The following is a 22,469-nucleotide window of genomic DNA, read 5'->3' as shown; positions in this document are numbered from 1 at the left end:
CTTCTCCTTGCGCCCTCCATCTTTCCCAACATCAGGGTCTTTTCCAGGGAGTCTTCTCTTCTCATGAGGTGGCCAAAGTATTGGAGCCTCAGCTTCACAATCTGTCCTTCCAGTGAGCACTCAGGGCTGATTTCCTTAAGAATGGATACATTTGATCTTCTTGCAGTCCATGGGACTCTCAAGAGTCTCCTCCAGCACCATAATTAAAAAGCATCAATTCTTCGGCGATCAGCCTTCTTTATGGTCCAGCTCTCACTTCCATACATCACTACTGGGAAAACCATGGCTTTTACTATACGGACCTTTGTTGGCAAGGTGATGTCTCTGCTTTTTAAGATGTTGTCTAGGTTTGCCATCACCTTTCTCCCAAGGAGCAGGCGTCTTTTAATTTTGTGACTGCTGTCACCATCTGCAGTGATCATGGAGCCCAAGAAAGTAAAATCTCTCACTGCCTCCATTTCTTCCCCTTCTATTTGCCAGGAGGTGATGGGACCAGTGGCCATGATCTTCGTTTTTTTGATGTTGAGCTTCAGACCATATTTTGCGCTCTCCTCTTTCACCCTCATTAAAAGGTTCTTTAAATCCTCTTCACTTTCTGCCATCAAGGTTGTGTCATCTGCATATCGGAGGCTGTTGCTATTTCTTCTGGCAATCTTAATTCCGACTTGGGATTCATCCAGCCCACCTTTCGCATGATGAATTCTGCATATAAGTTAAATAAGCAGGGAGACAATATACAGCCTTGCCGTAATCCTTTCCCAATTTTGAACCAATCAGTTGTTCCAGATCCAGTTCTAACTGTAGCTTCTTGTCCCAAATAGAGATTTCTCAGGAGACAGATGAGGTGACCAGGCACTCCCATTTCTTTAAGAACTTGCCATAGTTTGCTGTGGTTGACACAGTCAAATACTTTTGCCTAGTCAATGAAACAGAAGTAGATGTCTTTCTGGAACTCTCTAGCTTTCTCCATAATCCAGTGCATGTTTGCAATTTGGTCTCTGGTTCCTCTGCCCCTTCGAAATCCAGCTTGCACTTCTGGGAGTTTTCGGTCCACATACTGCTTAAGCCTGCCTTGTAGAATTTTAAGCATAACCTTGCTAGCATGTGAAATGAGTGCAATTGTGCGGTAGTTGGAGCATTCTTTGGCACTGCCCTTCTTTGGGTTGGGATGTAGACTGATCTTCTCCAATTCTCTGGCCACTGCTGAGTTTTCCAAATTTGCTGGCATATTGAGTGTAGCACCTTAACAGCATCATCTTTTAAAATTTTAAATAGTTCAGCTGGAATATCATCACTTCCACTGGCCTTGTTATTAGCAGTGCTTTCTAAGGCCCATTTGACTTCAGTGGAATGAAACAGTCTGTTGCAATTGCATTACACTGTGATACTTTGGCAAACTCCGCAAACACAGAACCAATATAACAAATAAACTAGGTAACTAACTGAAATAAAATCAAATTTCCCCTATGTCCTCCAAACCAACATAATGTTTGGGTCCCAAGTGTTTCCTTCTCATTTATCAGTCATACCTTGGGTTACAGACGGTTCAGGTTGCCTTTTTTTTTGGTTATGGACCGCCGAAACCCAGAAGTACGGGTTACTTCCGGGTTTCGGTGGTCGTGATGCGCAGAAGCACTAAATCACGCTTTGTGCATGTGCAGAAGCGCTGAATCGCAACCCGCATGTGCGCAGACGTGCTGCTGCGGGTTGCAAACGTGCATCCCACACAGATACGGTCACAACCCGAACATCCACTGTACTCTAACCACTGCACCACATTGGCTTAGAGGGTAAAGGTATCTTAAAAGTTAGTCATCATCATCATCACCATCATACTTTTATTATTTGTACCCCACCCATCTGACTGGGCTGCCTCAGCCACTATGGGCAGCTTCCAACATATAATAAAACATAATAAAACATCAACCATTAAAAACTTCCCTGAACAGGCTGCCTTCAGATGTCTTCTAAAAGTCAGATACTGCAGTTGTTATATACTGTAGTTACTTCTCTCCTTGACATCTGATGGGAGGGGGTTCCACAGGGAGGGAGCTACCACTGAGAAGGCCCTCTGCCTGGTTCCCTGCAAGCTCACTTCTCACAGGGAGGGAACCACCAGAAGGCCATCGGAGCTGGACCTCAGTGTCTGAGCTGAATGATGGGGGTGGAGATGCTCTTTCAGGTAAACAGAGGTGAGTGAGATTAATGGACAAATAAAGTACAATCATGATGGCAAGGAAACTTCATAGAAAACAGAAAGAATGTATGTATTTCATTTCACTTTTAATTTGTATACCACCTTTCTATATTACTATACACTATACTATACTATAGGGACGCGGGTGGCGCTGTGGGTAAAACCACAGTGCCTAGGGCTTGCCGATCGTATGGTCGGCTGTTCGAATCCCCGGGGCGGGGTGAGCTCCTGTCTTTCGGTCCCAGCTCCTGCCTACCTAGCAGTTCGAAAGCACCCCTAAGTGCAAGTAGATAAATAGGTACCGCTTTATAGCGGGAAGGTAAACGGCGTTTCCGTGTGCTGTGCTGGTGCTGGCTCGCTAGAGCAGCTTCATCACGCTGGCCACGTGACCTGGAAGTGTCTCCGGACAGTGCTGGCCCCCAGCCTCTTAAGTGAGATGGGTGCACAACCCTAGAGTCGGACACGACTGGCCCGTACGGGCAGGGGTACCTTTACCTTTTTATACTATACTATACTATACTATACTATACTATACTATACTATACTATACTATACTATACTATACTATACTGTTGACAGTAACAGTAAAGACCTTATAACAACAAAGACCTTATAACAATCTGATCCAAAACAAAAATGTCATAATAAAAACATAATTTTAAAATAAACAACTTATATCAAAGTGATATTCAATAATCCATTAGTATATAATAGTACACAATAAAATTAAATATCAGCAAATAACAATTAAACAGAAATTCACCACTAACAATTACAACAAATAATTTCTAAACTATAATAAATAAGAATAGCAGCAAGTCACAGAGCAGACACCTTGCTACTCAAGACCCTTTTCACTGAAGATGCCCAGAGGTAAGTCTTCTGCCTGTAAGACATGTACGCTTCCTACCAATGAGCTATGATCATGCCACGGTCTTCCAAAGCCGAAGCTTCTTATTCCTCCCACCATGTGACTATACATTGGTACCTCGGGTTAAGTACTTAATTCGTTCTGGAGGTCCGTTCTTAACCTGAAACCGTTCTTAACCTGAGGCACCACTTTAGCTAATGGGGCCTCCCGCTGCTGCCAATGCATGATTTCTGTTCTCATCCTGAGGCAAGGTTCTGACTTAACCCGAGGTATTACTTCCAGGTTAGTGGAGTCTGTACCCAAAGTGTTTGTAACCCGAGGTACCACTGTACCCAGGTGCCTTCTCAGTCTGGCACAGACTGCATCTGGTGCATCTGGTGCTTTGCCTCTCGCTTCTGCTCTTATTTCCCAGTGCACCTTTACCTGTGACATCCCACCCAGCTGCCAGGTGGTCTCCTGCAACCCCTCTCCTTATTTCTGTCCCTCCTTATGCATGGGGTTCTGGAGCCACCGGTTCTCAGTTCCCTCATCACCCTCCAGTGCAGGCATCTCGGAATCAGTCTCCTTCCCTCTGCTGGTGCTGCGATTTGGAGTCTGCTCCTCTGCTTCTTCTTTCAGCATCTTTCACCATCTGAGGGGAAACAGGGATGTGGCTCCTCTGGCCTCTCTGCTGTGACCTGCCCCCCCCCACTTTCACTGGCACATGTCCCCCTTTCCACTAAACTCAGCAAGGCATTCAGCAAAGCATTCCCAAATGCCTTCGCCACCTTAAGGGCAGGAAGACAAGGAGCAATGCAATGTGTCGGAATGTCCTCCTGTGTCAAGGCTGCTTGACATCCTGTCACCAAACTCAGCGAGAGGAGGGGCATTCTGTAAAGTGCTCCCAATCATCTTGTCCAGTGGGGACGCGTGGTGGGTTCTGCCTGTGGCAGGGCAGGTGGGGGTCTCCTTCTTTCCACCTGAGGTGGCTGCTTCACCCCACCTCATCTGTGGGCCAGCTCTGACATCCCAGTGCCATGCATGCTGCTTTCCCCCCTTGACTTTTGTGTATTGCCGAGGCCAGAAAAACAGACAGAGTGATGATCTGTTTGGAGAGGTCAGAGGAGAGAGAGAGAAGGCCAGGAAGAGGTACAGACAAGTAGTACAGTCATAACTCGGAAGTCAAACAGAATCCATTCTAGAAGTCTGTTTGACTTCCAAAATGTTTGGAAACCAAGGCATGACTTTCTGCAGCCAATCGGAACCCGCGGAACCCGCGTCGGATGTTCGTGTTCCAAAGAACATTCGCAAACCGGAACAGTCACTTCCGGGTTTGTGGCATTTGGGAGCCAAAACGTTCAAGTCACAAGGTGTTCATCTTCCGAGATACGACTCGGGAGCTGGGCATGCTCACGGAATTCTTCACGGAAGAACCCCGACCAAACCCAAGAGGAGGCGTGTAGTGGTAATAGGGGATTCCCTACTGAGGGGAACAGAAGCAGTGATCTGTGGGCCTGATAAGATGTCTCGGGAAGTGTGCTGTCTCCCCGGGGCTAAGATCCAAGATGTAACTGAACGACTGCAAGGAATCATAAAACCCACTGACAAATACCCCTTCCTCTTGGTTCATGTGGGAACCAATGACACTGCAAGCAATAGCCTCCAGAAGATCAAAAGAGACTACGAGGCTCTCGGCAGGAAATTGAAGCAACTAAATGCACAAATTGTCATCTCGTCTGTCCTCCCAGTTGAACGACGTGGCCCAGGGAGAGAGGGGAAAATAGTGGAAGTGAACAGCTGGCTTCGCAAATGGTGTAAACAGGAACGGTTTGGATTCTTAGATCACGGACTGCAGTTTCTTGAAGATGGACTTCTGGCAAGTGATGGGCTGCACCTCACAACGGTTGGGAGAAATGTTTTTGCCAAAAATCTCAGAAACCTCATCAGGAGGGCTTTAAACTGACTAATGTGGGGGAGGGAGACAGTGCTCCTGAAGGTAGGAGTCTATCAATTAATGAAGATGATCATCCAAATGTCATAGACCAAATGGAGCAAACAGCACGCGGACCTAGTGGTGGGAGGAAAAAATCCTTAAATAAGAGACACGGGGGAATGATTAATGGACTTCAATGTCTGTACACTAATGCGCAAAGCATGGGAAATAAACAAGATGAGCTTGAGCTCTTGGTACAGCAAACTAAATATGACATAATAGGCATCACTGAAACCTGGTGGGATAAGTCCCACGATTGGAATGTAATAATGGGGGGATACAATCTATTTCAGAGAAACAGACCAGACAAGAAAGGAGGAGGAGTGGCGTTATATGTCAGGGATGTGTATACCTGTGAAGAGATCCAAGATTTAGAACCTCAAAGCCAAAGTGAGAGCATTTGGGTCAAAATTAAGGGAGAGAAGAATAACAGAGACCTCATTGTGGGAGTTTACTATAGATCCCCAAGCCAAACGGAGGACATAGATGATGCCTTCCTGGAACAGATGGCCAAGCATGCAAAAGGAAGGGAGATAGTAGTAATGGGGGACTTCAATTACCCGGATATTTGTTGGACGTCAAACTCAGCCAAGAGCATAAGGTCAAACAGATTCCTCACTGGCCTTGCAGACAACTTCATTGTCCAGAAAGTGGGAGAAGCAACAAGAGGAACAGCCATTTTAGATCTGGTCCTAACCAATGTTGATGACCTGGTTAGTGGGGTAGATGTGGAAGGATCATTAGGCGCGAGTGATCATGCTCTTCTGAAGTTTACTATACAGCGGAAAGGAGCAGCCAAGCATACTAGGACTCAATTTCTTGACTTTAAGAAAGCCGACTTCATAAAACTTAGGGAAGTGCTGGGTGAGATCCCATGGACAGCAATACTAAAAGGAAAGGGAGTTCATGATGGCTGGGAGTTTGTTAAGAGGGAGATAGTAAAAGCACAACTTCAGGCAATACCAATGAGATGGAAACATGGAAGGTGCCTAAAGAAGCCAGGGTGGCTATCTAAAGAACTTTTAACTGAATTAAGATTAAAAAAGGATGTGTACAAAAAATGGAAAAGGGGGGAAACCACCAAAGAGGAATTCAAACAAATAGCCAGCACGTGTAGACACAAAGTCAGAAAAGCTAAAGCACAGAATGAACTCAGGCTTGCTAGAGAGGTTAAAAGCAACAAAAAAGGCTTTTATGGGTATGTTCGTAGCAAAAGGAAGAACAAAGGAACAGTTGGGTCACTCAGAGGAGAAGATGGTGAAATGCAAACAGGGGACACAGAAAGGGCTGAACTCCTCAATTCCTTCTTTGCCTCAGTCTTCTCCGATAAAGAAAACAATGCCCGACCTGAAGAATTTGGAGCAAATGATTCAGCAAAGGAAACACAGCCCAGAATAACTAAGGAGATAGTACAAGAATATTTGGCTAGTTTAGATGTATTCAAGTCTCCAGGGCCAGATGAACTGCATCCAAGAGTATTAAAAGAACTGGCAGATGTGATCTCAGAACCACTGGCAGTCATCTTTGATAATTCCTGGAGAACAGGCGAAGTCCCGGCAGACTGGAGGAGGGCAAATGTTGTCCCTATTTTCAAAAAGGGGAAAAGAGAGGACCCAAATAATTACCGCCCAGTCAGTCTGACATCAATAGCAGGGAAGATTCTGGAGCAGATCATTAAGCAAACAGTCTGTGAGCACCTAGAAAGGAATGCTGTGATCACCAATAGTCAGCATGGATTTCTGAAAAATAAGTCATGTCAGACTAACCTGATTTCGTTTTTTGACAGAATTACAAGCCTGGTAGATGAAGGGAACGCAGTGGATGTAGCCTACCTTGATTTCAGCAAGGCATTTGACAAGGTGCCCCATGATATTCTTGTAAAGAAGCTGGTAAAATGCGGTCTTGACTATGCTACCACTCAGTGGATTTGTCACTGGCTGACTGACCGAACCCAAAGGGTGCTCATCAATGGTTCCTCTTCATCCTGGAGAAGAGTGACTAGTGGGGTGCCACAGGGTTCTGTCTTGGGCCCGGTCTTATTCAACATTTTTATCAACGACTTGGATGATGGACTCTAGGGCATCCTGATCAAATTTGCAGATGACACCAAACTGGGAGGGGTGGCTAACACCCCAGAGGACAGGATCACACTTCAAAACGACCTTGACAGATTAGAGAACTGGGCCAAAACAAACAAGATGAATTTTAACAGGGAGAAATGTAAAGTATTGCACTTGGGCAAAAAAAATGAGAGGCACAAATACAAGATGGGTGACACTTGGCTTGAGAGCAGTACATGTGAAAAGGATCTAGGAGTCTTGGTTGACCACAAACTTGACATGAGCCAACAGTGTGACGCGGCAGCTAAAAAAGCCAATGCAATTCTGGGCTGCATCAATAGGAGTATAGCATCTAGATCAAGGGAAGTAATAGTGCCACTGTATTCTGCTCTGGTCAGACCACACCTGGAGTACTGTGTCCAGTTCTGGGCACCACAATTCAAGAAGGACACTGACAAACTGGAACGTGTCCAGAGGAGGGCAACCAAAATGGTCAAAGGCCTGGAAACGATGCCTTATGAGGAACGATGCCTTGCCAGAGGTTTGGTTTGGGGCTGTTTGAGACCTATCCCAGGGTCTCACAAATTTCAATTGCTTTACCCAGGCTCGCTTCTTAGCCAGAGGCCACACTGGTAAAGCAAACTTGGTGGTGCTTTAACGGCAGAATAAACCACCCTCCCTTGCCCCAGGACAAGCCAACCATTCTACAGCTTGAGGCAAGGGCCAGTTTCTTGCTACTATAGCACTTTTAAATGATGGTGCATTGCACAGCATTACAAATAGCAAGGCATACTTGAAATCTTTACTACAATGGCCCTGCTGCTCTTCACTCTACTTAACACTTTCACATTTTTTGCAAGCTGTATAAATTTACTGTTTAATGGTTAGGGAACAATAATTCTTCTTATGATGGGAAATATTTCAAGTCTACCCTATGCAGCCTGATGATGATGCTGATGCTAATAATAATAATAATAATAATAATAATAATAATAATAATAATAATAATAATATGCCACCCATCTGACGAGGTTGCCCCCAGCCACTCTGGGCAGCTCCCAACAAAAAATAATAAAAGCACAATATGACATCACACATTAAAAACTTCCCTGAACAAACCCATCCTTGACAGGGAAAAGTAGCAAAATGCAACACTGACTTGCAAAATGATGCAGTTTCCCTGCCATGGCTTATTTGTTGATCCCTTTAGGTCTTAGGAGGTGAAAAAGCCAAACAGGCTGCTGCTGCTTTTTTCACCTCTTGCATTCAAATAGGCATCCCGTTCCCTACTGAAAACCTAACAACCTGTGAGAGTGAATGGAATCACCTGCTGCTGCTGCTGCTGCTGCTGCTGCTCCTCCCAGTCACATATCACCCAGTGCAGCAAAGAGAGATCAGTGCAACAGAAATTAAGACGGGGCCTGGATTTGGCTAGTGAACTGCCCCAGAAAGAAATTGGGAGCTCACAACCCTGTTCTTGACCAATGTTAGGATGGAGAGGGAAGTCTCAGGCAGATGATGACAAGAAGCAGAACCCACTTCTCTTTCAAAAGCTGCGGCTGTGAAACTGACGCTTGTCAACAGAGGGTCCCTACGTTTCCGTGCGCTGCGCTGGTGCCGGCTCACCAGAGCAGCTTCATCACGCTGGCCACGTGACCCGGAAGTGTCTTCGGACAGCGCTGGCCCCTGGCCTCTTAAGTGAGATGGGCGCACAACCCTAGAGTCGGACACGACTGGCCCATACAGGCAGGGGTACCTTACTCAGGATGCCTGGTGAACTTTTGCTTTTGCTGTATTGCTTTCCAGAGTAGGGAGCCTTATCCTGCTGGGAAGGAAGCAAGAGAGAGCTCCCAGCTAAGAGCGCCCTTGAGCGTATATGATGTGGTTGCCTGTGGAGCCAGAGGAGGGAACAACAGGCTCAGCAGCTGGCAAGGCCAGAGCGTGGGTGAGATGTATGCCAGATCTTTATCTGCTGTCAAAGCACTCTGCAAAATAAGCTAATTAAGAGCCCCTTGCTCCAAGCTGGGGGTGCATCTTTTTGTGGAAAGCACATGCCAGGGGCAGACATTGGTAATATGGCATTCAGAGCGAGGAGAAAATTTGCCTCCCCATCCTTATTTTCACTATAATTTCTTTTGGTGCAGTTAATTTTAATGGATCTTCTCAGTGGATACCCATATAAATATAGACTTCTATTATTATTATTATTATTATTATTATTATTATTATTATTATTATTATTATTATTATTATACTCCACCTCTGCTTGGCACCCTGTGCAGTGGAACTCCCCACACCACCCTAAATCTGGCACTGAACATGCTCCCCCTCCTCCCCCAGCCCCAGGTTATTAAAAAGGTGCAATAAACTCAGGCTTTACTTTAGTTTTGTTGGCAGTCCTCTCCTTCTTGTGCCCCATTCTTCTTCCCTTGACTCTTTTAACTCTCCCAAATAAAAAAATCAGGGACATATTTCTCCTCCCCCCTAAGATGTTATTAAAACCTTTTCATAATACATTAAAAGAAACGGATCTAAGTAAAAACTAAAACAGAAAAAGAAAATCAACTTGGGAAACAGAGTAATAGCAGTGAGCTAATGAGTAGCGCTAGGAGCAGGTGGCACTGTGGTCTCAGCCACTGAGCCTCTTGGGCTTGCCAATCGGAAGGTCGGAGGTTCGAATCCCCACAACAGAGTGAGCTCCCGTTGCTCTGTCCCTGCTCCTGCCAACCTAGCGGTTCGAAAGCATGTCAAAGTGCAAGTAGATAAATAGGTCCCGCTGGAGCAGAAAGGTAAATGGCGTTTCCGTGCACTCTGGTTTCCGTCACAGTGTTTGGTTGTTCCAGAAGTGGTTTAGTCCTGCTGGCCACATGACCTGGAAAGCTGTCTGTGGACAAATGCCAGCTCCCTCAGCCTGAAAGCGAGATGAGTGACGCCAGAGTGGACTTAACCATCCAGGGCTTTGACTGGACTTAACCATCCAGGGCTCCTTTACCTTTTACCTAATGAGCAGCAGCTGTTTATCTACCCCAGTGGTTTCCAAACTTTTTTCAAAGAGGGCCAGATTTGATGAAGTGAAGGGCTGTGGGGGTTGACCAAAGCACCAACCAAGTTGTTGACCTTTTTTAAGAACGTAGGTAAATTTAGGACTGAGCTTTTTTTAGGATTGAAGTTGTTGAAGTTTTTTTAGGATTGTACCCCAGGAAATAAACTGCCACAGGGACCGGATTTAACCGACCGGCAGGCTGGATTAGGCCCCCAAAACAGACTTTGGACATGCCTGATCTACACCATACTGCAAAAAATTGCTTTAACACTTTGTCATGCCCCTTTCTGCAGAATGATAGGAAGACTTTCTTGTGCAAAGCAGGTTACTCCTCTTTGGACTGCGAAATCCTTGGAATTTCAGCAAAAGCTCAATGATTACACTATGCATGTAGGAGGGGGTAGATAAGGACTGTGGTGCCAGATTCCATAACAACTCTATTCTGGGCTTTGTCCTTAATTTAGCTAAATCTTTTCAATATGAGAGCCACGACAAATTCCAGGTGACTAGGAGCCAAGGAGATCTCACAGGTAGGAGACATCGCATACAGAAACAGTTCAATACCTAGGGGAACATTTGATATTTCCTCTTTGTGATGGAGGGGGAAGCGTTATGGGCAATTTTGTAGAATCATACAGAATTCCAACTCCGTTAAATACTTGGGAAGCTAAGAGTCTAAATTTGGGGGGTGGGGAAGAAACTTCAACAGGATAATAATAATAATAATAATAATAATAATAATAATAATAATAATAATAATAATAATTTATTATTTGTACCCTGCCCATCTGGCTGGGTTTCCCCAGCCACTCTGGGCGGCTTCCAACAAAGATGAAAAATACACTAAAATGTCACATATTAAAAACTTCCCTGAACAGGGCTGCCTTCAGATGTCTTCTGAATGTCAGGTAGTTGTTTATCGCTTTGACATCTGATGGGAGGGCGTTCCACAGGGCGCGCGCCACTACCGAGATCGTGAGAAAACTGCTGTGGACAGCTATGCCAAGATTACAATAAAAAGGTGAAGTAGGACGGGCAAAAGAAACAGTAGTTTATTAGAAGGAATAATAATAATAATAATAATAATAATAATAATAATAATAATAATAATAACAACAACAACAACAACAACAGTAGTTTATTAGAAGGAAGTTAAAGCCAACTCCTGCTGATGTTAGTTCTATCATGTCGCATTCAAACTGTTAAGACATATTCACAGAATGTTCTCAGAAACTTTATTTAAAGCAAATACATATATTGCTGTTAATCTTTTTAAATGATCTAATGAAATATGTAGAAATACATAGACAGCAGTATTCTCCCAATCTCCGGTTTTCTTTATTTCTCCTTCTGTGGGGGCTCCTTCTCTCCCATCTCTCCCATCTCTCCCTTCTCTTCCTTCTCTTCCTTCTCTTCCTTCTCTTCTTCATCTGAAGCAAAAGCTGAGGGAAAAGTCAAATAACCACCAGTTAAAATTGGTACGTGATACATGTGCTGCATTTTCATTATGCCGTGTGTTCATTCTTTTTGGCAAAAAAATGGGCACGCAAGGAAGACAGGAAATCTGGGCCACAAGGAGGCAGCAAACCTTTGTGCCCTTCAGAGGCACACGCACAGTCTGCTATGGCCTCTTGCGTGGGGGAACAACACCCCTGCCAAGACGTCCGCCCAGCAAAGGCAACCCTGGCAAGGTCTGCCTCCTCCCCACAAAGGCGTCTTGAGCTGTGCTCCACACTGGGGGTGGGAGCGGGGGCTGTAGCCCTCACACTCCCATAAGCCCCTGCCAACATGGCCAGCAGTCATTATGGAGGATGGGACTTGTAGCCCAACAAAATTTGAAGGGCCACATCCCCTGGATTTGCAAATACAGGATTCTCAAAATTACCTTCTAGCTCCATCAGCTGTTTCCTTCTGAGAAGTATTTCATTCTTCTTATACAGTCTGTCCAGCACCCTCTCAAGTCGTTTGATTGCCCTCTTCAGTGCCTCATATTCCTGGAGAGGACGGGATTGGGAAACATTTACACCAGAAGTAGACATTAAATTGACTGGCAGCCTCTTGGGAAAGAGTGGATTGCACCTGTCTGCACAAGCCACAGGCTGGACTCAGTTTTGCACTCTTAGAGCTGTTGCCTAAAGCAACAGAGAGCTATGGTTTTCACTCAGAAAGTTCTGCAAAGTTCAGTTATTTAAATCAGTTCGCCTTCTTGCCTTTCACCTTACAACATCTTTCCCCAGCCCGGTGCCCTCCAGGTATAATGCCCACCTTGAGCTGGAGAGACTCAAGGTGGGCATTACAGCCTAACACCCCTTTCCTCCCTCTCCCTCTGTACTTACCCTGGTTGGAAACTGGCCACCAGTAGCCGAAGCAGCTCCGCCCGGAGATGTTTTCTTCTCCGAGGGCAGAGCCATCTTCAGAGCCGAAGCAGCTCCGCCCGGAGATGTTTTCTTCTCCGAGGGCAGAGCCATCTTCAGAGCCGAAGCCGCGGCGACAAAAACCGTCTCCAGCCCGGACCCTGCAGTACGCTGAGGGCAGACGGAGAAGCGTGGCAGCTTCGCGCCTCCGCGAAACTTTTCCCGGGACCCCGACTCTTCCGGCCCAGCGGCAGCAGCGCCTTCCACGGCAGGAGTGGGAGCGGGTAATGGGGGCGCGGAGGGCGAAAGGCTCGAGGGTGGCCAAGGAGGCAGAGAAGAATCAGGGACGTCCGACTCGGAGCCTGGGTTCTCGGGCGAAGTGTTCCGTTGCATCCTGCAGGCGCGGCAGCTGTCCCGGCGGCAAGTCCTCTCTCTGTTGTAGCTGCCTCTGCTTAGGAGCCCAGCAAGCGCTCTCCTGGATTGCTCTGAGGTCCGCGCACAACTGCCGCGAGCAGAGATCCCCACCGCTCTTTAAGTCAGCGGAGCCGTCGGGGAAAGGTGGAGCTCGCGGTGCAGCGGCCGCCAATGAGAGGAGAAAGTGGGCTGTTCTCCCTCCCTCCCACCGCCCCTCCCTCCCACCGTCCCTTCTTGGCGCATCTGGATCGCAAGAAAACTATTAGTAGATAGGTAGCCGTGTTGGTCTGCCATAGTCAAAATAAAAAAATTCCTTCCAGTAGCACCTTAAAGACCAACTAAGTTAGTTCTTGGTATGAGCTTTCGTGTGCATGCACACTTCTTCAGATACACTGAAACAGAAGTTGCCAGATCCTTCTATATAGTGAGAAGGTGGGGAGGGGTGTTACTCAGAAGGGAGGGTGCGAATGGGAGATTGGCAGATAGCTGAGAGAGCCTCTTGACGACTCTTAACGACTGTAATAGGTCTTACAGGAAAAGGCAAGGGGTGGGAAGGTGAGAAATGGTTTAGTCATGTATAGTGAGATAAGAATCCAATGTCTTTGTTCAGTCCAGGTCTTTTCATGGTTTTAAGAAAACTATTGTTACTTAAAGGCAGAAAATGGATATGATTACTTTTCCAGTGCAGGCCTGGAAAGGGGCGGCGTGCGTGCTGCAGCTTTGCTTTGTTTCCCTGCTGGTTACAAGGCGCAGTGGACTACGATAAAGCGCCATTAACATATACATATACATACATATATATTATTAAAATTTCTGTTTTACAATTTAAAGTACTCATTTTTACATCCTTACAATATCAATGACTCCCCTTCTCTTTCAATGGTATCATAAATCCCTGCATGTTTTACGAAAACTATACCATTCAGTATTCCATTATTACTGTACATCCATCAAAACTTATCTACACTGTTAAATTTCTCTTAATGCTGCCAGCATTTTCAGCTGTACTCAGTTATTTCCCATATATTCAATAAACGTTTTCCAACCTTCTCTAATGGGTCCATTAATTTTAATGGGTCTACTCTGAGAAAAAGCTAGTTGAAGACTTCTTTGGCGACCCGACGTATCCGAGTAAGATTGTCTTCCATAAACACGGATTTTAACGGAGTTCGTAAGTGACTGTGGAGGCCAATTCTGGATCCACACGTCCTTCCACAGTGGGGACATAGGTTTCTGGGCGGGAGTTGACCATGGTGAGGGTTTGCCAAGCGTGCCTTCCTCTTCGCCCGTTTCTCACTTGTGTCCTGAGTTCGAGTGTCTTCAAAGTCCAGGACGCCTTTGGTAAAGGCTGTTCTCCAACTGGAGCGCTCGCAGGCCAGTGCTTCCCCACTGATGGTGTTTATACTTTTTTTAGATTTGCCATGAGACAGTCTTTAAACCTCTTTTGTTGACCACCAGCATTATGCTTTCCCTTTTTAAGTTCGGAATAGAGTAGTTGCTTTGGAAGAAGATCATCATTGTTTCCTAGTTCTGCTGGATCTCTCAGCGGCCTTTGATACAATCGACCGTCTAGAAGGGCTGGGAGCTGGGGGCACTGTTATACAGTGGTTCCGCTCCTTCCTCCTGGGCCGTGTTCAGAAAGTGGGGGGGGGGGGTGAGTGTTCAGACCCCTGGGCTCTCACTTGTGGGGTGCCTCAGGGTTCTGTCCTCTCCCCCATGCTTTTTAACATCTACATGAAGCCACTGGGAGAGATCATCAGGAGGTTTGGGTTGGGTGTTCATCAGTATGCAGATGACACCCAGCTCTACCTCTCTTTCAAATCAGAACCAGTGAAGGCGGTGAAGGTCCTGTGTGAGTGCCTGGAGGCAGTTGGAGGATGGATGGTGGCTAATGGATTGAGGTTGAATCCTGACAAGACAGAAGTACTGTTTTTGGGGAACGGGGCGGGCTGGTGTGGAGGACTCCCTGGTCCTGAATAGGGGAACTGTGCCCCTGAAGGACCAGGTGCGCAGCCTGGGAGTCATTTTGGACTCACAGCTGTCCATGGAGGCGCAGGTCAATTCTATATCCAGGGCAGCTGTTTACCAACTCCACCTGGTATGCAGGCTGAGACCCTATCTGCCTGCGGACTGCCTCGCCAGAGTGGTGCATGCTCTGGTTATCTCCCGCTTGGACTACTGCAATACGCTCTACGTGGGGCTACCTTTGAAGGTGACTCGGAAACTACAACTAATCCAGAATGCGGCAGCTAGACTGGTGACTGGGGGCGGCCGCCGAGACCACATAACACCGGTCTTGAAAGACCTACATTGGCTCCCAGTACGTTTCCGAGCACAATTCAAAGTGCTGGTCTTGACCTTTAAAGCCCTAAACGGCCTCGGCCCAGTATACCTGAAGGAGCGTCTCCACCCCCATCGTTCTGCCCGGACGCTGAGGTCCAGCGCCAAGGGCCTTCTGGCGGTTCCCTCATTGCGATAAGCAAAGCTACAGGGAACCAGGCAGAGGGCCTTCTCGGTAGTGGCACCCGCCCTGTGCAACGCCCTCCCATCAGATGTCAAAGCGATAAACAACTACCTGACATTCAGAAGACATCTGAAGGCAGCCCTGTTCATCATCTGAAGGCAGCCCTGTGTGATATTTTAGTGTTTTTTGGTTTCTATGGAAGCCGCCCAGAGTGGCTGGGGAAACCCAGCCAGATGGGCAGGGTACAAATAATAAATTATTATTATTATTATTATTATTATTATTATTATTATTATTATTATTAGGCATCCCCACAACATGACCAGTCCAACAAAGATGATGTTGAAGAATCATTGCTTCAATACGGGTGATCTTTGCTTCTTGCAGTACACTGGCATTAGTTCGCCTGTCTTCCCAAGTGATGTGTAAAATTTTTCAGAGACATTGTTGATGGAATCTTTCGAGGAGTTGGAGATGGCGTTTATAAGTGGTCCATGTTTCACAAGCAGACAGTAAGGTTGGGAGTACAATATCTTTGTAAACAAGCATTTTGGTTTCCCTGCAAATGTCCCGGTCCTCAAACACTCTGCACTTCAACACATTCTCAGCAACGTTATTTTGTCCCTTTACACGGGCGTAGCAAGGGGGGCAGGGAGGGGCAGCTGCCCTCCATAATCAATAAAAAATCAATAAAAATGCCCAGCAAACTGAGGTTCATCCCCCCTAGCAAAAGACCTGCCCCCCCCAAAATCCTGGCTATGCCCATGTTCCTTCAGCTTCTCAAATTTATTTATTTATTTATTTTAAAATCCTGGGTGCAGCTAGCCCATTACAGTTTAGACTGTAATTTTATGTAAAGTAACAGGAAACTAAAATAGGACCTATTTAGTTTTACACAGTAAAGGGATGTTACCATGTGGAAGATGTGGGGAAAGGCAGATACTCTTTTTTTAAAGCAGCAAACTTGAAAATAGGTGTGCAGAGTCACCCAACAATAGGAACCAACTCTTGGGGGTTAAGGTCCCTTTGCCCCCCCCATATTTGAGGGGGCTGCTCCCCCCCCCGATTTAATGGGCATTGCGATTCAGATGGTGTTCATCTGCACGTCTTGTGATCAATTATGCAGGATGGGGCTTACCTGCCCCCCCAATTTTTTTTCAAGATGGCACCTCTGCACCCAACGAAGACAGCAGAAAAAGATGAAAAATGTTAAGATGTGTATTCATCTCTATTAAATAACAGAATCATAGAATCATAGAATCATAGAGTTGGAAGAGACCACAAGGGCCATCGAGTCCAACCCCCTGCCAAGCAGGAAACACCATCAGAGCACTCCTGACATATGGTTGTCAAGCCTCTGCTTAAAGACCTCCAAAGTAGGAGACTCCACCACACTCCTTGGCAGCAAATTCCACTGTCGAACAGCTCTTACTGTCAGGAAGTTCTTCCTAATGTTTAGGTGGAATCTTCTTTCTTGTAGTTTGGATCCATTGCTCCGTGTCCGCTTCTCTGGAGCAGCAGAAAACAACCTTTCTCCCTCCTCTATGTGACATCCTTTTATATATTTGAACATGGCTATCATATCACCCCTTAACCTCCTCTTCTCCAGGCTAAACATGCCCAGCTCCCTTAGCCGTTCCTCATAAGGCATCGTTTCCAGGCCTTTGACCATTTTGGTTGCCCTCCTCTGGACACGTTCCAGTTTGTCAGTGTCCTTCTTGAATTGTGGTGCCCAGAACTGGACACAGTACTCTAGGTGAGGTCTGACCAGAGCAGAATACAGTGGCACTATTACTTCCCTTGATCTAGATGCTATACTCCTATTGATGCAGCCCAGAATTGCATTGGCTTTTTTAGCTGCCGCGTCACACTGCTGGCTCATGTCAAGTTTATGGTCAACCAAGACTCCTAGATCCTTTTCACATGTACTGCTCTCAAGCCAGGTGTCCCCCATCTTGTATTTGTGCCTCTCATTTTTTTTGCCCAAGTGTAATACTTTACATTTCTCCCTGTTAAAATTCATCTTGTTTGTTTTGGCCCAGTTCTCTAATCTGTCAAGGTCGTTTTGAAGTGTGTTCCTGTCCTCTGGGGTGTTAGCCACCCCTCCCAGTTTGGTGTCATCTGCAAATTTGATCAGGATGCCCTTGAGTCCATCATCCAAGTCGTTGATAAAGATGTTGAATAAGATAGTAATGTTTCTTTTGAAATATGTACTGTATGTATCATTGATGAGAAAACATTGCAATGAGTTGTTTTGATAGTGTAAAAATGTGCAACAGTTTCCTCAGCTGTGTTTGTTTGCTACAGATATCAAGGTGGGGGCACAATGGTTAGAGTGTCTGACTAGGACCTGGGAGAGCAGGGCTTGCATCCCCACTCAGCCATGGAGCTCCTGTCGCCATCTCTTAGCCTAACCTACCTCACAGGGTTGTTGCGAGGATGAAATGGGGAGGAGGAGAACCAGGTTGCCCCCCCAGCTGGAACTCACCAGAACTCAGTTCCAGCACATCTCAGGTAAGCACCATTGCCATTATAAGAGAACAAGGGAGGCATCCAGTTACCCCGTGGATGGATTGTGTATATCCATAACCTCTTGCCTGAAACATGCAGAATTTTATGTCCCAGTTCTTTCTCTCTTCCAAGACACACTTGTACTGCTCACCCCAAATAGTGCAAACTGTAGAATTTTGTGATTACAGTCACTTTATTACTTGGGTTGATACCCCTCTCTTCCGCCCCCCCCCCTTGCAGGTCACAGGTTCCCCAGTCCCCCCTTCCAGGGATGCTTGTAGCTCTTACGTTTTAGATTGCAAATGTCTCAGTGAAGACTAAGAGAGACATATTTGGCAGTGCCAACTATGCATGTCTGTTGGGATGGATTCGTATTAAAATCGTATGATCTAGTCCCATGTGGGTCCTATAAGGAATAAATATGTTCCCATTTCATTTATGCAATAGCTTTCTGCAGAAAACCCATTGCTTAAATAAAAAAATACTTGATGCTTTCTGTACATCTATACCTCACTTCTTTCTCATTTTCTGGACCTGCTCTGGATCCCAGATGCAGCTGTAATCTTGAGGCAGTTGCACTGCAACACAGATTTTGTAGTCTCCAGCTACATACACACCATACATTTAAAGCGCGCGCGCACACACACACACACACACAGAATCCTGGGAACTGAAGTTTGCTAAGGATGCTGGTAAATGCAGCTCTGCAGTTCCATGGATTCCTGTGTGAGGCATGAATGTGCTTTAAATGTGTTTTCAATGTATGCTGTATATGCAGTGTTGGCGCAGGGGTGCTTAGTCTGTGGCCTCCGAAGCGTGGTTGGACCAGAACTCCCATCAGCCCCACAACATCTGGAGAGTCACAACATCCCCATCCCTGAGGTTTCTTTAACACCTGGTTGTTTTGACTTGTGCACACATTTTTGTTCTCCCAGTGGCCAGCCGGATGCCAGGATGGGAAGCCCACCAGCAGGACATGAGTACAACAGCACCCCACTCTTCCCCATTTGTGATTCCCTGCAACTGGTATTCTGAGGCATCCTGCTTCCAACAGCAGAGATAAGACATGGCCTTCTCTTCCAACCAGCCTCTGCTGGATTAGCCTTTTCTGCACCAGAGATCTGCCCATTTGTCCATAGTTCACGTAAAGTAAAGGGACATGGGTGACACTGTGGTCTAAACCAGTGTTTCCCAACCTTTTTTGGGCAAAGGCACACTTGTTTGATGAAAAAAATCTCGAGGCACACCACCATTACAGCCCCGTGACGTCAGCGCGCAGCGTCACGCCGGGAGGGACGCACGAAAGTGTAAGTTTCAATTTTTTCCCCTCCCCCTTGCCGGGGAACCTCCAAGCTTTGGGGGTGGGGGGGGGAGGAGGCAGCAAAGCGAGGCAGGAAGGAGAGCGCGGCTTGGCTGGGTGAGCTTTGGCAGGGGCAGGGAATGAGAGCCACGAGGCGGGCGCTGTGGACGGAGGCGCTGCCCGCCGAGCTCGCAGGCAGCCAGGCAGGCAGACGGCGAGAGCCCCGCGCTGGGCGGCCTCTCCTCGCCGCCACCGCCCCGCCTCTCGCCGCCCGACTCGCCCGCCTCCCTCCAGGCAACATCTCGCGGCACACTAGTGTGCCGCGGAACAGTGGTTGGGAAACACTGGTCTAAACCACTGAGCCTCCTGGGCTTGCTGATTAGAAGGTCGGCGGTTTGAGTCCCTGCAACGGGGTGAGTTCCCTTTGCTCTGTCCCATTTCCTGCCAACCTAGCAGTTTGAAAGTACACCAGTGTGAGTAGATAAAGAGGTACTGCTGTGGCAGGAAGGTAAACAGCATTTCCACGCACTCTGGCTTTCATCACGGTGTCCCATTGCACCAGAAGCAGTTTAGTCATGCTGGCCACATGACCCAGAAAGCTGTCTGTGGACAAACACTGGCTCCTTCAGCCTGATAAACACCATTATCCCATAGTTACCTTTGACTGGACTTAACCATCCAGGGGTACTTTACCTTTACCTTTTTTATCATAGTTCATTGTGGGGCACCCTCCATATATTTTGGACTCTCACAGTTCCCTGGTGGGACTGGTGCAAGTTACAGTCAAAAAAATCTGCAGGACACCAGGCACCAGCAAAGGCTGACCCAGGGAGAGACAGGCTTCTGATGTCCTTCACTCTGAATGAGGAAGTTAAGAGCTCTCTCCTTGAACATGCTTCAGAGCCCACCTTAGGAAGTCCAAGAACCTGAAAGAATGCCTCTCCATTTACCAGTGTATAAGAGCTTCAGAGGGTGCTCTTGCCCATGTTCTGCCATCAGGGAAACCCCACCATGGCTCATTTTGCATGCAACTGTAAGGTGGAAGCCTAGAGCAAATCTTGGTCTCAGTCGTTCTGGCTGATGGGAATCGTAGTCAAAAGCATCTAGAGGGCACTTGGTTGGCAAAGAATCAAGCAACGTCTAAAGGGTGTGGGGAGTACGCTTCAAAGAGGACTTTATTTATTTTATTTATTATTTTGACAAAGTAATAATAATAAACAAATAATAATAAAATGTGCACCCCACCCCTGAGATCATTGTATTGTATCTATCCGACCTCCCAAAATTTCAACGCCTCTTGTGATGGTTTGACCCCTTTCCGTTTTAACACTACAAATTCTACAAACACCTTCCATATCTCCTCAAAATCATTTCTCCGGCATATGCCCCATCTTACTTTAATAGCACATGTTAATTTATCATTAATAGCTACATCCCACACCTCTTTATACTATTCTTCCATTTTATATTCTGCTAGCCCCTTCCACTTCCTAGCTAGAATAATGTGTGCAGCTGTCAATAAATTTGTGAGCAAGTCCTTCCTAGCCTGCAAACCTTCCTTCCATCCCATCGTAAATTGATAATAGTGCTACCTCTGGACCTTTGGTCAGCTTTCACCCAGGGATTTCTGTTGTCTCCCCAAACACCCTTTGAAAGAGGGCTTTTGCTGGGAGACTGTCTTAAAGCACTTGTCAAAAGTCCTCTTTGAAGCATCTCTGGGTTGCTTTTTTAAGCAAGTGTTGGGGAAGAGGAGAAGGAAATCTGCTTGGTTCAGGCTGCTTTGTTCTCTCACCTGCCCTGGATGTGGTTTAGGGAAAACACCCTCATGGGCCAAGACTGCAGCGCGCCAGGATTTCAGGCATTGGTCTCCCCCGAGTCCCATGCTACCTGGAAAGGCCAAGGGCTGAACTTGTGCCCATGTGCATGCAAAACCGATGCTCTCTCACTGAGCCACGACCCTCCTGATATTACTATATTTTACATTCAACTGAGTTGTAAAGTATGGACAATCTGTGTATGGCTGTTCAGCCTTCACAGGTGCAGATAGGCTGGGACTGAGATAGCAAGTGGCTCAAGGTCACCCTGAGAGGCCCTGCTAATTCCTTTTCTCAGAAACACTGGAAATGCAGAGTGTTTCAATTTCAAGAGAGCATTGTGCAAGATCTGGCCGAAAGGCAACACAAGGAGATCTGCAATGATTGTTGCAATGCACCCCTAATGATTAATATTGTATAATTGTAAGGTTCTTGTGTTCATTTATTATTTATATATTAAACTTGTATAATGGTACGTAGAAGGTTGTATCATCTTAGAAGGGGTGTATGAGAGAGAGGAGATCCCAGCAGACTTTAGGGATGCCAAAATTATCGACCTCTTTAAAAAAAGGTGATAGAACAGATTGCAGAAACTATTGAGGCATCTTTTCATTAGCTGCGGCTGGCAAAATTCTTGCAAAGATCATAGCAAAAAGTCTCCTTACAATATTCGAAGCTACCCTTTTTAAATCCTAAAATGGTTTTCAACCTTCTAGGGGGATAGTGGACATGATTTTCACTGCTCGACAGCTTCAAGAAAAATGCAGAGAGCAAAACCAACCCTTACATATGGTGTTTATTGACCTAAGGCCTTTGACACTGTAAATCATAATGCTCTGTGGACTGTCCTAAAAATTTGCTGCCCAGATAAATTTGTGAACATCAAATATGTCAGCAACAATCACAGATAGCAATGGCTCTCAAAGTGAACCATTCACAGTGGAACCAGGTGTTAAAAAGAGTTGTGTTATTTCCCCAACTCTATTCATTTTCATTGCCATGATCCAACACTTTGTCGAAAGGAAACTCCCCTCCAGAGTAGAAATCAAATATCCAACAGATGGAAATCTCTTTAATCTGCTTAGGCTGAAAACAAAGAGCAAGGTTACTGCCACTTCCGTCATAAAGCTTCAATATGCTGTGTGTGCGCACGCTCAGAGGATGACCTCCAAATCATCCTAATTATCTTTGTAGAAGCTTACAATAAGCTTGGCCTATCGCTCAACATCCTGAAAACCAAAGTGCTGCACCACCAACAAAACAACCCCTTTTCAGCACCACAAATCCAACTCAATGGTGTAACGATGGAAAGTGTCAATCATTTCTTCTACCTGGGCAGTTATCTTTCCACAAGGGCCAACACTGATGCTGAAATCCAGCATCGCCTGAGCTCTGCGAGTGCGGCTTTCTCCCGACTGAAGTGCAGAATGTTTGAGGACTGGGACATTCGCAGGGAAACCAAAATGCCA

At 46.3% G+C, this 22,469-nt stretch overlaps 1 protein-coding gene and 1 long non-coding RNA gene across 2 annotated transcripts in view; one reads left to right on the top strand and one right to left on the bottom strand.

The window, feature by feature from the left end:
* LOC308579448 overlaps positions 1-18,248 on the top strand; it is a 38,647-nt gene extending 20,399 nt beyond the window's left edge. The window contains exons 3-4 of the long non-coding RNA XR_014004486.1: positions 15,681-15,892; positions 17,683-18,248. This is a non-coding gene — a long non-coding RNA (uncharacterized lncRNA). The remainder of the gene's footprint in view (positions 1-15,680; positions 15,893-17,682) is intronic.
* On the bottom strand, positions 11,287-13,055 carry LOC308578916 (uncharacterized protein). The gene is made up of 3 exons (XM_081179508.1): positions 12,480-13,055; positions 12,029-12,137; positions 11,287-11,585 (listed from the first exon to the last, which is right to left on the bottom strand). The coding sequence occupies exons 1-3, from the start codon at positions 12,888-12,890 to the stop codon at positions 11,482-11,484; spliced, it is 624 nt and encodes a 207-aa protein (XP_081035634.1). The 5' UTR covers positions 12,891-13,055; the 3' UTR covers positions 11,287-11,481.
* Positions 18,249-22,469: the final 4,221 nt, after the last annotated feature.

Source organism: Podarcis bocagei (assembly GCF_964188305.1).
Source record: "Podarcis bocagei genome assembly, chromosome: Z".
Taxonomy (NCBI): Eukaryota; Metazoa; Chordata; class Lepidosauria; order Squamata; family Lacertidae; genus Podarcis; species Podarcis bocagei.
This window is presented reverse-complemented; position numbering and strand designations above follow the sequence as displayed.